The 15,089-nt window shown below is 41.7% G+C and overlaps 1 protein-coding gene across 1 annotated transcript in view; it reads right to left on the reverse strand.

The window, feature by feature from the left end:
• The window catches only part of TNIP3 (TNFAIP3 interacting protein 3), a 56,171-nt gene that overhangs the window by 18,265 nt on the left and 22,817 nt on the right, over positions 1–15,089 (reverse strand). The window contains exons 4-6 of the mRNA XM_039383515.1: positions 8,153–8,288; positions 2,508–2,594; positions 931–1,020 (exon numbers count right to left, since the gene is read on the reverse strand). Of these exons, the coding sequence (XP_039239449.1) occupies positions 931–1,020; positions 2,508–2,594; positions 8,153–8,288 (313 nt within the window). The remainder of the gene's footprint in view (positions 1–930; positions 1,021–2,507; positions 2,595–8,152; positions 8,289–15,089) is intronic.

Consider the following 15,089-nt stretch of genomic DNA (forward strand, 5'->3'; position numbering starts at 1 on the left):
GTTAATAACCCTTATTTCAACATTGTCAATAAATCAAAAATAGATTGGCATTCTAATCCTCCAGCTATGATTGTTCACTACCTCCTCATCATCTGGCCAGTTCATTCCAGAAAAAGCAAGTTTAAGGTCTGGCAAGCTTTCCAGCCCATCTGCCAGTGCTTTGGTATTCCAGCTAAAGCACAGGAACACTCAGGAAGCAACATCCAGCAAACATGCAAAGCACCATAAGCTGCAGGTGAATCATTGGCAGCGCTGCACCAATCCCGAGCTGCAGCTCCTAAATGGCCAAGGACTTCCCTGCTAGTTTGCTTTCAGTTCCATAAATAGGGTTCCAAGTAGAATTTCTTTGATTCCAAACAAATGAACTGAAGGATATAGGGTCACTCTTTAGGATGCTCAGGAAAAGACCAGCTTCCAGTTTGCTACTACCTGTGACCAAGACACAACTGGCTGCTACTCACAGTTGTTCCTTGGCCTTTATAACTGTGATAATTAATAAAATTTGCCCTTTGCACCCCATAAATCTCTGCTCTTCTACATTCATAGCCACGGTACAGTAAGTCATCCTCTGTTTTTAGGAACAGTTCTCTAAATATAACTGCCAAGTGTGGTACAGAGAACTAGGAACTAGTTTTAAACGTAATTTTAAACGTAATTTTAAATGTAATTTAAGTGCTTGCACACTTCAAGCTGTGAAGAAATGCAAAGCAGCAAGTATCCACATAGAAATTATCTGACAAGAGCACAGGACGAGACACTCAGAGGAAGAACACAGGCCTTGCTGGACTGGTGGATAAAACAAACAGCTGCTTAAATACAGTGTAATTAACAGGGATAACACATTCAGTGATTTCCTGCTTCCATTACTGATATTGCAAGGTCTGTCTTAGAGGTTCTATCTGTAAAGGTTAGGGGTATATCTAAGGTTACCTCTCGTCTCTGTCTTTCCAGTGAGAGGATGTGTTGTTCCAGAGAACTGGGTGATGAAGTCTTCTTCTTGGTCAGTAACGTGTGCCTTGACTGGAGAAAAGAAATGTTCAAAAATTCATGCTTTTGGCATGATTATTGTGTAGAGCTCCATCCACTCTGGCAGGTGCACGTAAAGGAACTGAAGCAGAAACTTTTTCCTGCATTGCATTTGTATTTTGGTACCTTTACACCTACTGAGAGCAGATTCTGAAGTGTACATCTGCCTTAACCTTGCTTAGTCTGTGTTTTAATTGAAGCATTATGCAAACAGCCACTGAAATAAACAATTTCATATCTATTTGTACCATCTGAGACACAGAACACAAAATTGGATTTTAATTATCTTACAGATGGCAATTTAAACAATTAGTACAAGCCACAAAAGTTGAGCATAACTTGAAGTGGGCGTAATTCCCTTCATTTACAAGAACCAGAGTAATTAGTAGCATTGCCCCTGGTAAGTGCTTGCAGGCCCAAGGTAATAAACTTTAGCACAGTGGGCTCAAAGCAAGCAATCCAGAAAACAAATAGGCCATTTGGAGAAATTAGGAAGTCAGTCTGCAGTTGTTTTTTGAAGCGTGGAGGTTGGCCCATGCAGGACAACATCAACAACCCTCATTTTTATAATGGTAGTGTCACAGATCATAATTTCCAAGAAGTTTCTGTGGATTGCCATGAAAACAAACATGTGATCTATTAGAGAGGGAGAACTGCACTGGAAAAAAGAGGCATGCTCATAAAAAAAGAACATGCTATGTACAAATGACTGCTCAGGGAGTTGTGTTTCCCTCCCTAAATCCTCAACCAACACATGAAAAACCAGAATAAAAGTGTGATCGCTTTTGAGGCCTTGAATCTCCTGACATAAATTTTCTCTAGCTAGAGAATTTAATGCCAAATACCAATGAGGATCAAAGAAGAGTTTTGTTGTGTCTTTTCACAGGCAAAAATCCTGACCACATATTTGCCCTGCAGCCAGTCCTGCTGAGCTCAAATGTGGAACCCTTGACTTCCAAGGCAGGAAACATTTAATCCCTCTTCTTGTAGTTCATAGACATGTTTAACTTAAACTATCTGAAGTGATACCTGGCAGCCAAAGGAGTTATTCAGATGCTGAATTGCTTAGGCACATATTTAATTGCATGTTTAAGATTAATATTGATATGAATAAGACAACTCACATGTCTCACAACTATATATACACTTGGCACCAACCAGCCTGAATATTGCTCAAAGAAGTTTTTGGGTTACTACAACGAACCACTTTGCACCTTTTGTGCAACAACAAATTAAAATGACCAAATACTTCTGGGGGTAAAAAAAAAAAAATGCTAGGAGAGGTTTTTCTAAGAATGCCATATCCAAAAATATTTCTATCTGATCTTAAACATTGTAAATCATTCAGAAGAGTCCACTGGAACACAAAAGTGAAGCCACAAGCGTCAGTCTACAAAGTCACACACATAATACCTGCACCAGCTCAAGGAGTTCCTGACCATCAGAAAACTCTTCAGAGAACAGCTAAAAAAGTCACTTACTTCCAGTGGGTCTGCTGGGGCTTCCATGTCACTCCCATCTGCCCACGTGCATCCAAGATGGCCTTGAGTGGCTGTCTCACTGCGGACCTTTGGAAGAAGAAGAGCAATGGAACAGACGTTTTCTGCTGGCTAAAGGAGCAGGGGAATGGCTTTAAGACCCAGGAGATCCACGAGCGCTCCCCGTGGAAGCAGCCAAGGTTCAGAAATAAGGGGCGGAATTCTGATTTTAACCTTTTCCTCCTTCCTGGCTGGGGCTTTCCAGAAGGGATGAAGCACACTGCTTGTGACTAATATGCCGGGCAAGGCAGCTCTTTCTCTGCTCAGAGTGAGTGTAAATCACAGTGGACTGGCCAGATCTCCCCAGAGAGGAAGTTGCAAGGATAAGGGAAGGAAGGGGATATGCTTTTTCAGTAAATAAGAGCTCAGGCTTTTCTATCCCTACTTCCAGTTGTGAAAAAGGACTTATGTAAGTACCATTATGAAGTGACACTAGGACAGAGTGTGCCCTGCTCATAAAGGAGCAATAGCCAAGTCTGTTAACAGTCCCATACAAACCTCAAAATGTTTAGGGGAAAACCGTAATTGGAAAATTGATTTATTTCCCTCAAGAAAAGCTGCACAAAGATGAAGAATGACAGGGTTGCTATTCCTCTCCTAGGGACATCTTATCTTCACTTCTGCTACTTGTCTTACACTTAAGCCGGATCTAAGCTTCAAGCTACTCAAGACTTGAGTACTCAAGGTATCCAACACTCCAAACTCGTGCCATTTGGGAAAAGAGGTTAACCTTACCACGTTAAACTTACAGGAGAGGTCAACAAAGAAAAGGCTTCCACAGACTTCACATATGAAGTCAGAAAAAAATAGAAAAGTGCAAAATATTGTCACCTTCAGTCTTCTGAATAATAATGGAATTGAGAAGGAAGCATGAAAGAAAAATCATATTCCTTATTGTGCAAAGATCTCTATGTCTAGAGCTTTTTCAGTGGCAGCAGAGGTTGCTTATTTAATTTTCAAGGAATGGAATGAATGCTAGCCTGTGAAATATGACATAAAATAATACAAATCCTTCCTTCCATTCCCAGAAAAGGATTTAGACAAAGTAAAGGAATCCTGTGAAATGCTGGAATTTAACAACCACATTCCAGATTTCTGGTTCACAATGTGTGACTAAGCAACTCCTCTTTTGTAAGATTCAAACCCCAATTTGAAAGAAAGCTACTACTTTATGATATTTGCATATGATATAAATCCTCCTTACCCTGATGTTCTTTTTAGTTTTTCCTGGTTTATGGAGTAACTGGAAAACTTGTGGGTTTTTTAATGTTATTTTAAGGCTATTCTAATGAAGACATTTCAGATTCTCCATAGGAGTCATCCTACCCATCAAAAAACAAATTAATTTTGTCTGTGCCTATACAAAAACTAGTCTTGGAGCACGTCCCTCCCTGGTGACAACATCGCAGATTATAAACTAAATGCCAGTGAGTAGGGAACAAAAGCTCAAGCTCTTCAGAGGTGGTGATGTTCTTCCAGCAAAAACTGGGAATGGTTGAAGCAAAATCATTGTCTGTCTTTACAGAAGCAGTAAATAGCACTGAAAAGAAACAGAAGGAGGTGACCACGTTCATTTTTGCTGGTATTGCAGAGCTAAAGACACCACGCTCGTTTAGGTCTACGGCAATACAGTCAAGGACAACTCAGTTGTCCAACAGCACTTCAGAAACCTGAGATATATAAGAAATCCTTGAAACAGGGGCTCTTGACAACTATCAGACTTCAAAAGTCAAAAAGACAAAAACATTCTAAGGTATTTCTACTTGGTTTGAAGCCATTGAGCCACATACACAGTTTTAAATTGCTCTGAGAATTCCGGTTGACCACCAGACTGTAAATGCAGTTGCAAACCTAAAAGTCTGCCAGGTATGGAAAAAGCTTCCCAGGAAGCAAAAGAGACCAGGCAAGATTTGCTGCCCTCTGAAACTCCCTGAGTTAACTCCCAAGTGGCAGCATAAACCCTGCCTCCAAGGGCAAGGGGAGATGAACTGATTAGAAGCCTTTTATTAATTTCTCTTCTATTTCTATAATATTCTGTAATTTCTTTTAGTAGCAGTTTTGACACTGGGCTTTTTTTTTACTACTCTGTTTAAAAATGAGAAATATTTTACTCTGTATTCTAGGAAGACCTGAGCTTTCTGAGAGTAAAAGCCTTTTAGCCATGTTTGGAAAGCTTGCAATGGGACAAAAATGAAAGCCTTGGAGCTTAGCCAACACTGAATCCTCCAAGCGTTGGCACCACAAGAAGATAAAAGCTCTTATTTTCAGAGTGCTGGATTTTAATCTTAATTCTGGAATGCCTTCTGTTACAGTATTACAAAATATCACTCATAAATTAAGATAATGAAAGCCATTTGTCACTTCTGAAAATTTAGTCTGTTCAGTGCAGTGAAACAAAGACCCATTAAAAGGCTTGATGCAAGTAAATGTGAACTTTCCTTGATGATGATAAAATGGCAAAGTAATTTTTTTTCCTTTTTTTTCCCCCTAGCTGATTGTGCATCCACTGTGAGGTTTGTTGGGGAATTTTTTTTTTAATTTTTATTTTTTATTTATTGTACTCTTCAGTTGCATAATTGGAGAAATTAGATTAACTCTGAGATTACTTGGGTTAAAATTTGATGGCTTCTGGAGAACCTTTTTTTTTACTTATGTGCTGGCTGAGCTTTGGTTTTGGCTCTGTTCCTGAAGCTGCTGTTATGCCAGCAGTGCTTGCCACAGTATCCATCACAACCCCTTTTCCCATTCTGGTGCACGTGGTGAAATGGCGAGAAGTGAGAGATTCTGGTTGAAGAATAAAATTAGCTCCTAAACCAGAGGAAGAATATACCTCCTCCTGTCCCAGCCTGGTCCACGTGCTTCACCACAGAAGTGTGCTGGGAAGGGATTGTCCCTTCAGCAAGTGTGTCAGCCTCAGCCTTCTGTGCTGCTCAGTTACAAACTCTCTCTGACACGCAAACGTGTGTCTTGATAGGTGGGAACCAACCAGATCAAATTAGAGCAAGATGTGGTTTCTGAGTAAGTAAAACGTAGCACAGCGTTTCCTTTGTTTCAGGAACATGTTTCAGCATTTTCTTTATCCACTGGTTTGCACCAGTGCCAAGGAGACCAGCCACAAGGGCATGGCTACTCAAGCACCCAAGCGTTTGCAAACTCGGGCCTGATGATGAAAATCCCGGTTTCATGGAACAATAGCTGGGTGATCATTTGGAACTGTAGCAAACAGGCTATTTCCTAGTTTATAACACAGTGGTTGTGAGCACAGATAGCCCTTGAATGAATTTTTTTTTCTCTCACTTCACACCCAAAACAGTTTAGGTGCTTGAAAGTTTATTGTAGCCTCTTTTTTTTTACCAATGGATCCTATGAAATATGGTATCTCTGCCAATTTACTTTACGTTCACACACTGCCAGTTATCCCTTCCTATTTGATACCTTTATCCACCCTCACCTCCCCCAGAAAACATCCCTCCTGTGTTCAAAATCTTGATCAGGCACTAGATATACTCAATACATTCTGTACTAGTACTTTTGGGTAATATTTGTCTTTTGATGCAAATCTTTTCCCTCTCCCAGAGTGGAGAATGCAACATCCTGACAAGCTACAGTTAAAGTAGTACAGCTGAAGGAATCATAGGCTGAAGGACGTGCTGAGAATGGGTTCATTCTGCAGACCTACATTTTATCTCTCTCAAATATTTGCATTTAAAACCACACTAATATCATAAATTCCTATGAAAAAAATCCTAGTCAGAAGGAGAATCTATTTACAGACATTTTCAGGTAAGTCTTGAAAGCAATTTAAGCCCAGATGGAAATGCCATTTTGCAGAGTGCAATTTGTACTCTTCCCTCCTGAAAAAAGTTAAAGAATGAAAACAACTTGCTGACTCTGCCAAAAAACTTCCTGATGAATGACCAATGCTACATGGAAGGTCACGATTTGTTTCATTATTAACTTTTACCTACCTCCTAAATATATTATTTTCCCTTTATTTTACGTCCGAATCAGCACCTAATTTCACAAACTGACATTTTCTGGTGTGGGTTTTTTTTTTTTCAAATACTATTTCATAACCTTCGTAACTGAAAGTCTGCTAGGTGTTAAAAATATGACCTCCTTTTCCAAACCACACAGTCTGAGACATGTGCTCCTTAACGTCTTATACTGAGGTTGTTGAAGACCATCACTACTGTCAAGCTGTCACTCACTTGAAGTCCAGCTCAGTAACCAGCCAAGGGAAAAGTTGCTTGACTTAAAAGTATAAATAAAAAATACCCAGCATGTTTCTAGTGCAGAAATATCATAAACCATCCTCCTTTAAGCTGTGAAAACCACACATCTTTCACAGGCAAAAAAAGGTGCCATAAATGTAAAGAGAAAGGCACGACAGATCAAATACTGCCACGGTGTTCTGGGTGAGCACTGAAGCACCCCACAGAAACAGCTGAGGTAAAGCACATCCCTTCTTTTTCCTCCTCAAATCCTTTCCTATTCCCCTTCTGCTGGAGGGAGCCTAACGTGGGGAAGCAGGTTTTTCCACAGGTTTCCAAGCTGGATGCTCCTTGACTCTGGGCTGGCTTCTGTTTCACCATGCTAATTCCTCCCCCTGCATCCGGGAATCCCCATCCCTCCCTGTGGCTTCCCTCCCACTGTTTCTAATCCCACTAGTCTGACCCTGGGGTGTCTCCTTAGGCTCAGCTCGGTTTCGTGCCCCGAGGTCATGACTCATTTTGGAGCTGGCGGTTTGCATGTGAAAGGAGCCGTGTGTAATTTCGGATTTCATCGAAGAGAGTCATCTATCTCTCTTTTACCTCCTCCCCGATTTCCTGCATCATGCCTTGGGGCACAGCCTTCAGAGGTTTCCTTCCCCCAGCCTGTGGGAGTGTCACACAGGCAGGTAAGTGTGTCACCCCTTGCAGGTGGATGGCATTCAGGGCTTAATCACTCTTCCTGCTTCCCAGTTCCAGGAAACAGGGAAATTCATTTTGTTCTTCTACCACATTCACTGTTTCAGGGGAGAGGAGAGAAACTGAGAGGGAAACCTGAGAACAAGTTTCTGTCGTGCTTGTTAACCCTGCTTCACTGCAGGCAAAGACAGGGGCCTTGGCAGGTGGCTGACAATCCTCTGTCTGCAATACCACAGGAGTGTGGGTTTGAATCATCAGCATCTTCCTTCTTCTTCCTTCCTATTCATCTAAAAGCCTTTCTGACACTTCCAAAGATCTCTCTCCCACACAGCTCTGCTCATTCTCAGTTAAACCAGAACTACCAAACAACCTAAAGAAATGACAGTGGTTTTGGGGTTATGTAGATTCAAGGCTCTGTGTTATCCAAAAGGCACATGTGGCTGCAGAGTGGATCATCAGAGTGGTTTAGCTGACCTTTTAAAGCACTGTAAAACATAACTTCTCAGCCAGTCTTCCTCCTAACAGAAAGTAGCTATATCAGGGAAAAATAAATGTGTAGCAAGTTCATTGCATCATTTCAGAAATCCAAAAGTTTCATGCATAACCAAGTCACCCAGGGAACATCCCCTGAATGCTCCTTCCTGGCAGATAAACATTGCAAAAGCACAGTGCCTTTACCTTAAGGGAACACGAAGTTCTCTGAGGGTTCAGACTGTCTTGTGCAATAGGTTTGGGGTCCTCACACGACTGGGAAGCATTACTCTTCCCTATCAGGTTCCTTATTTCAACATCCAGCTCTTTACTTTCACACCTGCTTAGAAAGAAAAAGCAACGTTAAACTTGACACCAAAACTTGGAGTAAAGAACAGGTCAATTTTTCAGCTCCCTCCCTCCTGACTGTGAGCACATAGACAGCAGAGCTGCTCCTGCACTGAGCTCCTGCTCCCTTCCTTCCTGGTGTGCAAGCAGAGAGCACTAAAACACTGTCACACGAGCACTATCTCAGTGCTTTTGGGGCAGAAATTCATTTAAAATAGTTACACAAGCTGTCTTTATGAATTTTACTACATTGCACCTACAAAATCCAAAGCGACCCTTTTGAGGATTATATGAAGACTGCCACGTGTCCTCAACCCCACCCACTCACATGCAGTTCCAAGAATTTTAAATTCAACTTTAAATAAATTGCGATCAAAATAGTTCGATTGGTTTGGAACTGCAAAACTAGTTACTCAGTTATTAACAACAAAATGGTGTTTATTTGGTGGTAAAATTCATTTCTTTCATTTCTCTCTGCTAAGGACATACAGGACTTATGTGCATGTGAGGGCTCCAAATTCACGGAACTGTCAACTGGGGGCTGATTCACTTGATACAATGTAATGGGGGAATGTGACTTTCAGGAAATGGACTGAGGCATAATTAAAAGGAACCCCCAAATGTCCTAGCTCAACCCAAGTTATCAAGAAATATTCAGCCCTTTTGAAAGCGCAGACCTTCATTTCCTAATCAGCTTAATCCAGCTCTAAATGTAACTAATGCGTGACCAGAAAGCAAACTGCAAGTCTCGAAAGCATGACTAACCTGTTAGAGCAAGATTACTTCTTTATTTAGGCAGAAAATACTCAATTATTCAATTAAGCTACCAGAAAAACTGAAAGCAGTAAGAATTTATTAGTTATGCCCCTTGCAGTTTAGACAAGGATTGCACTGTAGGTTCTGAGGAAACTCTTGAAGCAAAATTGATAAAATTACCCAATAAACAAACCAATCTGTCCTAATGATATGAGTAAATAAGTGTGGTGAATTTCATGCTGGTAGCATAGCAGGATTCATTTTATTCTCAATAGTTAAAACACAGAGACTCTAACAGAAATATGTCTACATTAGGCATGGATGCAAAAATCATTTGCAGAGGTTCTACAATGAAACACCAACAGTAGCAAGTAAGGACCAGGAAAACTCAAAAGCTGGGGGGTTTTTTGACTTGCCACTTAGTAGCTGGACAAGCTGGAATTTCATGGCCATAACTGCCTTTCAAAGCCATGTGGATGAAGAGAAAGACCTTCTCCAAGCACATTTTCATGGACTCCATGGTGGTGAAGCTGCTCGGGAGGCTCGTGGCAGTTCCCAAAGCCCCAGCAGTACGTGGGTGGCAGGTGAGCCCCAAGCAGCAGCATTGGAAGAAAACTACAGAGGGAAAACAACAAACCTCAGGAAAGGAACCCAGCCCTTCTGTGTCTCACTAAATATTGCAGAATCCTGGATAAACCACGGCAAGTGGCATTTTTCTTTTCCCAAGCAACTCTGTGCTGAGCTTCCCGGACCTCAGGCAGCAGCAGGACCAAGCACTCCAGTGCACTTCCCTGGAAAACAGCATCTCCAGCCCACCCGGGCTCCCATGCCTGACCCAGTGTGAGATTGCTCTGTGTAACAATCGGATATATAACAGTGCAGAGCTCTCAGTGCTTTTGAGGCTGCTCAGAAGAACTGAAAAGCCACAGCACAGAAGCAGTGACTCTCTCCCGCAGTTCACCATCCCCAGCTGGCAGCACAACCCGGCTTGGTCAAAGGAAACAATGTTTCATAAACTCTTTTAAGTCAAATGAAAAAAATTTCTTTTAAGCCTAAAGGAAATATTCAAAATAAAGGAGCAACACCGAGGATAAGACAGTAAAAGCTGGGCAGCAATCTGGCAGGAGTGCAGCAGGAAGTATTTAGGCAGGCTGCACTCATCTCTGCTGCTGGCTCAGCCACAGTGAGCGAAGATGAGTGACCACAGTCTCCTGAGATCAGAGCATGAATCAAGATGAGAAATACCCCATAAAGATGGGGGTTGGCTTTAGGTATTTCTTTTCAGCCAGAAAAGGTTCATTCCTCTGCTCTCCTCCCCAGAGTTTGATGCTGTGGCTGTAAATGCTGTTCACCTCTGGCTGCTCCCAGCCTGTCTCTCTGCAGTCTCCTTTCTGCGCTCAGAAGTGCCTGGGTGAGAGCATGACCCGGCTCTGCCAGGGTAAAAGAAAGGGAAGCACAAAAGGCTCCAATCCCTACAAACCCATTGCTGCTCCATAATATCCACGTGTTTCAAGACCATCACAAAAAACAGAAAGCCACTTCATTGACTGGATTTCTTGGTGTATTTGATTTCCCCTCCGTTCTTAGACTGAGAAACTGTTACTCCATTTATCTGCATTTTAACATTAGCCCCTTTGATAGCTGGCAGGATATTTATTTGTTGTTAATCTACACATCTGGTGTGTAGATCCAATTTAGAATCCGGACTTTCAAGCACACAGGTGCTTTGAGTGCTGGAACTCGTGATTAGGAGCTACCCCAGACCAAGACAGTTCCTGCTGATTACCACAGCTTCCCCCGATGAGCTCTAGAGGGCACACAGCATTCAGCTTCTGCAGAAAACTATTTCCAAAACTGCTTTTGGTTTTGTGAAGTTCACAGGTGCACTTCTGTACCGTTAAAACCTTTCCTGTTCTGTGCTGTTGCCAACATTTTCTAATATGGGGTGTTTCGGGTTTTAATAATTAAATTATGCAAATAGGCAATATGTTAGAAAAAAAAAAACCCAACAAACGGAAAAGGAAATCATTTCAAATTTGGGAGATACATTTTTTTTAATATTTTGTAAAATTGACCATCAGAGAATATTAAAAGCATTTTCATGTGGTCGTATGGGATAAAGTATATCCCTTCTATGTGCAAAAGCTTTCTAAAGAATAGGAAGATATAAAATCTACACAACCCATCCTACTTACATAGCATGGTGTGATTAATGCAGGAGCCAACAAAAGATTAGAATATTACTCCTCTTTGTAACCTTCGAGTTAGTTGCTAATTTTCTTTTTATTTTGGGAAAATTAGGATATTTTATATGGAAGCAGAATTTATAGGTGTATTGAAGAAGGCTGGTCTCCCAGAATAAGTTTTAGCAACTTGCAGGAAAAGGGAAGAGTCCAACCTCACTTGTGATTTCCATGTCCTATCTGAAAAGTACCAGCCAATATCCTTCCACCCATGTCCTCCAAGTGTAAGACATTCCCTTTGGTTTGCCACTTGCCACATCCATGCAGAACTTGACTATGCACCCCATTAAAGGTGTTTTCATTTCTCCCATGTGCTAATTTCTTCCAGCTGCCTTTAAAGTAGTTTTCACTTTTTTCCGTATGGGACATCTTTGTGCCACTTCAATTTCTAGGCTCCATTGGCCTATTTATAATTATTAACATTATTTATAACATTATAATACATATAATGCTCTAAATAATTAATTTTTTTTAATTTATTAATGGTTGCATACTTTTTTACAGCAATTCCACTTTTAAGCTGGGAGCCAGAACACGATGAGCCAAATATTTTGGGCTTGTAGCAGCACAGATTGAAGGCTGAGAAATACAAGTTTACCAAATAACCAGGTCCAAGCCCTGAAGAGTCTCAGCTTTGCTGCTGGTACCATCTGTGAGCTCTTGGCTCCCCCTGGTTTTCGTTGGAAATTGGCATTATTCCTCACTCATAGAAGTAACGAGGTGACAGTGGACATACCTACAACACATCCCAAGGCATTTATTGCACAGTATTAATACCCAGGGCATGTAATTCTATTTGAAATATTAATTTCAAGGCTGGTGTGCCCGGGCCATTCTCTTGTGATTGGTGAAAGCACAAATACACACCATAAACAATCGTGAAAAAGGGGTTTAAGCCAGGATTTACAGCCAGACTCCAGCACCACAGAGTCAGATTTTGACGGGAAATGAATTCCAGAATCTAAGGTTAAACGCGTGCTTCATCCCCTTGGGTGGGTATTTGGGATGTAGAAGTCTTGCTTGGCTAAGCCTGGGGAGCAGATTCATGGAAAGAAATAAATTTCTGCATTGAATTATGGAGGATGAACTGGTCTGGATAAATTAAAAAATGGCAAATTTCAAGACCAACTGTTTCAGCTCATACTTCCCCTATTTATGATAATGCACTTCAGTTCAGAAAAGGGCCTGTAGAATATGGGAGAGTATGAGACTGAATTATAGAATATTTAATCTAACTTGGACTAGAAATAGCAATAAAATTAGGGATATAATTCTTAAAAATGATGGTGTATCTATAGAACTAGTCTATTCTCTGAAGTTCCATATGATTTGAAAGGATTTTTACTCTCTTCAAATTCAGTTTTATAGAATTTTTTTTCATGTAAATACATTGGGATTTTTATATTAAAAACCTATCCAGTTAAGACTGAAGAATTTCTGGTTTAATAAGCAATGGGAAGGACAAAATTCTGCCAAGAAGACAGAGAGACTTTTGTTACAGAAAAAAAATTCTGTAGCCTCATAAGCTCTTAGAGTTTAGCAGATTCTGAGCTGATAAAGAATAGTTACAATGTGGTGCAATTCCCTAAGGATCAGTGGTGTTATTCCAGTACTCAACACCCAGCAAGAGGGTCTCCATCAAAGTTTAGGCCTGGGAATTTGAGCCAGAACTCTTGAAATTGAGCTCCATGAGTTCTGTATTCCCCCTCATATGTACCACTACAAAAAGATTTTATTGGGTTTAAAGCATACTGTGCTGGTACAGACACAGAAAGAACACCTGCCTTTGAGGATTTTGAGTATATACTTAAAAGGAAAAAAAAAAGGGGAGGAAAAAAAGGCAACACATTATTTCAAATTATTTCCAACCTAAATTTTTAACCTAAGTTTCACCTCCAAAAATTTACCCAGTATTTCAAGGGCATAGGTGGAAAGCCAGCCAGGCAGCAACTGAGATCTCCCTGGCAGAACTGCAGAGTGAGGTGTTCCAGATGCTGCAAAAAAAGCGCTGTTGCTTTGGAGGTAAGCGTGAGATTAGAAACAATCCCACCGCAGCCTCAAGGAGAGAGCTCCAGAAGACAAGGTGTATGATAGGGGTTAAAACATGTACTCACTGCGACTCTAACAGAGAAACCACTTAAACTTTTGCTCCAGTCTGATGTAGCCAAAACATCTGCCTATCACCCCATAAACGTCCCTACACTCCTGCTCCCTTTACGACAAAGGAATGGGGCTTTTAAGGCACATTTAATAGCCAGCAGCTGCTTGGCTGTCAAATGCCACATCTGGAGAAGCTGTGGGCTGTTAATGTGAACAGAAACAATTATTCTTTAATAGTTTTGCCTAATTTTAAGAATTATACAAATGACAACGAAAGAGGTGCATATTCTTAATGAAAACACATCTGGTTTCTCTGAAAATAAGCCAAAAAAAAACAACCACAAAGGGCTCAGTGATTAAGTGAAGCTGCACATCCCAAGTCAGTGAAGAGAGAAGGAAAGCTACTGATACATAGGCACTCAGTGTCTCTCAGTGTTTGATAACCCCCCTCAGCAACCTGCAACGTGCAAGAAGACCATGAGTAGTTGCTTTGCACTAAATGACATGCTACTGATCCCAGGGTGCTGCTCCCCTCCCTGCCTGGAGGTTCCTGCCCTTTGGGACTGGGTTTCCATGCCACTGCCTCACTTCTGCACCCTGAACAGCTAGTACATCAGGAAAATAGCATCATTCCCTTTTCACACTTGGATCTTCTCCTTAATTATCCTACCAACACTGTAATTGAATGTCTTCCTGATGGACAGCGTTTGGGCCGAGTTCAAGCCTCAGGAAAGCCAATTAAATTATTTCCACCAGCTTTCTGAGGCTTTAAATGAATCATGAGTGAGTTGCAGATGCCTGTTTCTCTGGAGAAGCAGTGAGTGGAGCACTGTCACCCAGACTCATCCCCCAGGGCTCACGTAGCTGCACGTGGATCACCAGTGAAAGGGAACCGAAGTTTTGCCATGAAAATCAGTCATGGAAAGCTGGGCCAGGCAGAGCCACCAAGCAGCATGTGCTTTGGAGCAGATGGGTTCCCCCACTGAAAAACCACATGCGCAGAAAGCTGGGGAGAGGTGGCAGGAAAGCGTTGAAAGAACTGAAAACTGAGAGTTAAAAGACAGAGAAGGAGGACAGATCTATATGTTTTCAAGTGCTAGCTCTTTTTTCTGTGAAGATCAATATCTAGAAAAGCTTGCACCCATTTCAGGACACTTTCCTATCCTCAGTATGTGCTTTTCTGAACTGGTCTCCCTCCCACAGCCCTTTCTGGACTGGCTGCTTGCCCTACACACGCAGCTTAAGTACCACAGGTCCATTCATATCTTGTGTGCACTTGTTTCTGCGGAAAACTATGATTCTAACGCACTGCAGTTGCATGGCTGGCATTTTTAACTGGTCTTTTACATCACTACTCTTTCTTTTCGAATCAGGCATCACCACAAACAGCCCATTTCTGCCTCCCACTTCAGCCTTGGCCAGGATGTGGATGCTTCACCAAGGCCTTACTGACCTGGGCTCACAGCTGGGCTGAACCTTTGGAGGAAAACAAGTCCATGATTCATTTTGGGTCTGTGTCTCCCACGCAGACCTGAGATACCTTCAGTGACCTACTGCCAGCGCGAGCAGAATGAACAGATGAAACCATTTGGGAAGACAGCCAGGCAATGTAACACACAGTAGCTGAGGGAGGACAAGCCGCTCTGTTAAGTCAGGCCAACTCCTGGCCCGTGGCAGCTGTGAGGCAGCCGAGCTGA

Source organism: Pipra filicauda, unplaced genomic scaffold (genome assembly GCF_003945595.2).
Source record: "Pipra filicauda isolate LSUMZ 115617 unplaced genomic scaffold, ASM394559v2 scaffold312_size1046226_pilon, whole genome shotgun sequence".
NCBI classification, from domain to species: Eukaryota; Metazoa; Chordata; class Aves; order Passeriformes; family Pipridae; genus Pipra; species Pipra filicauda.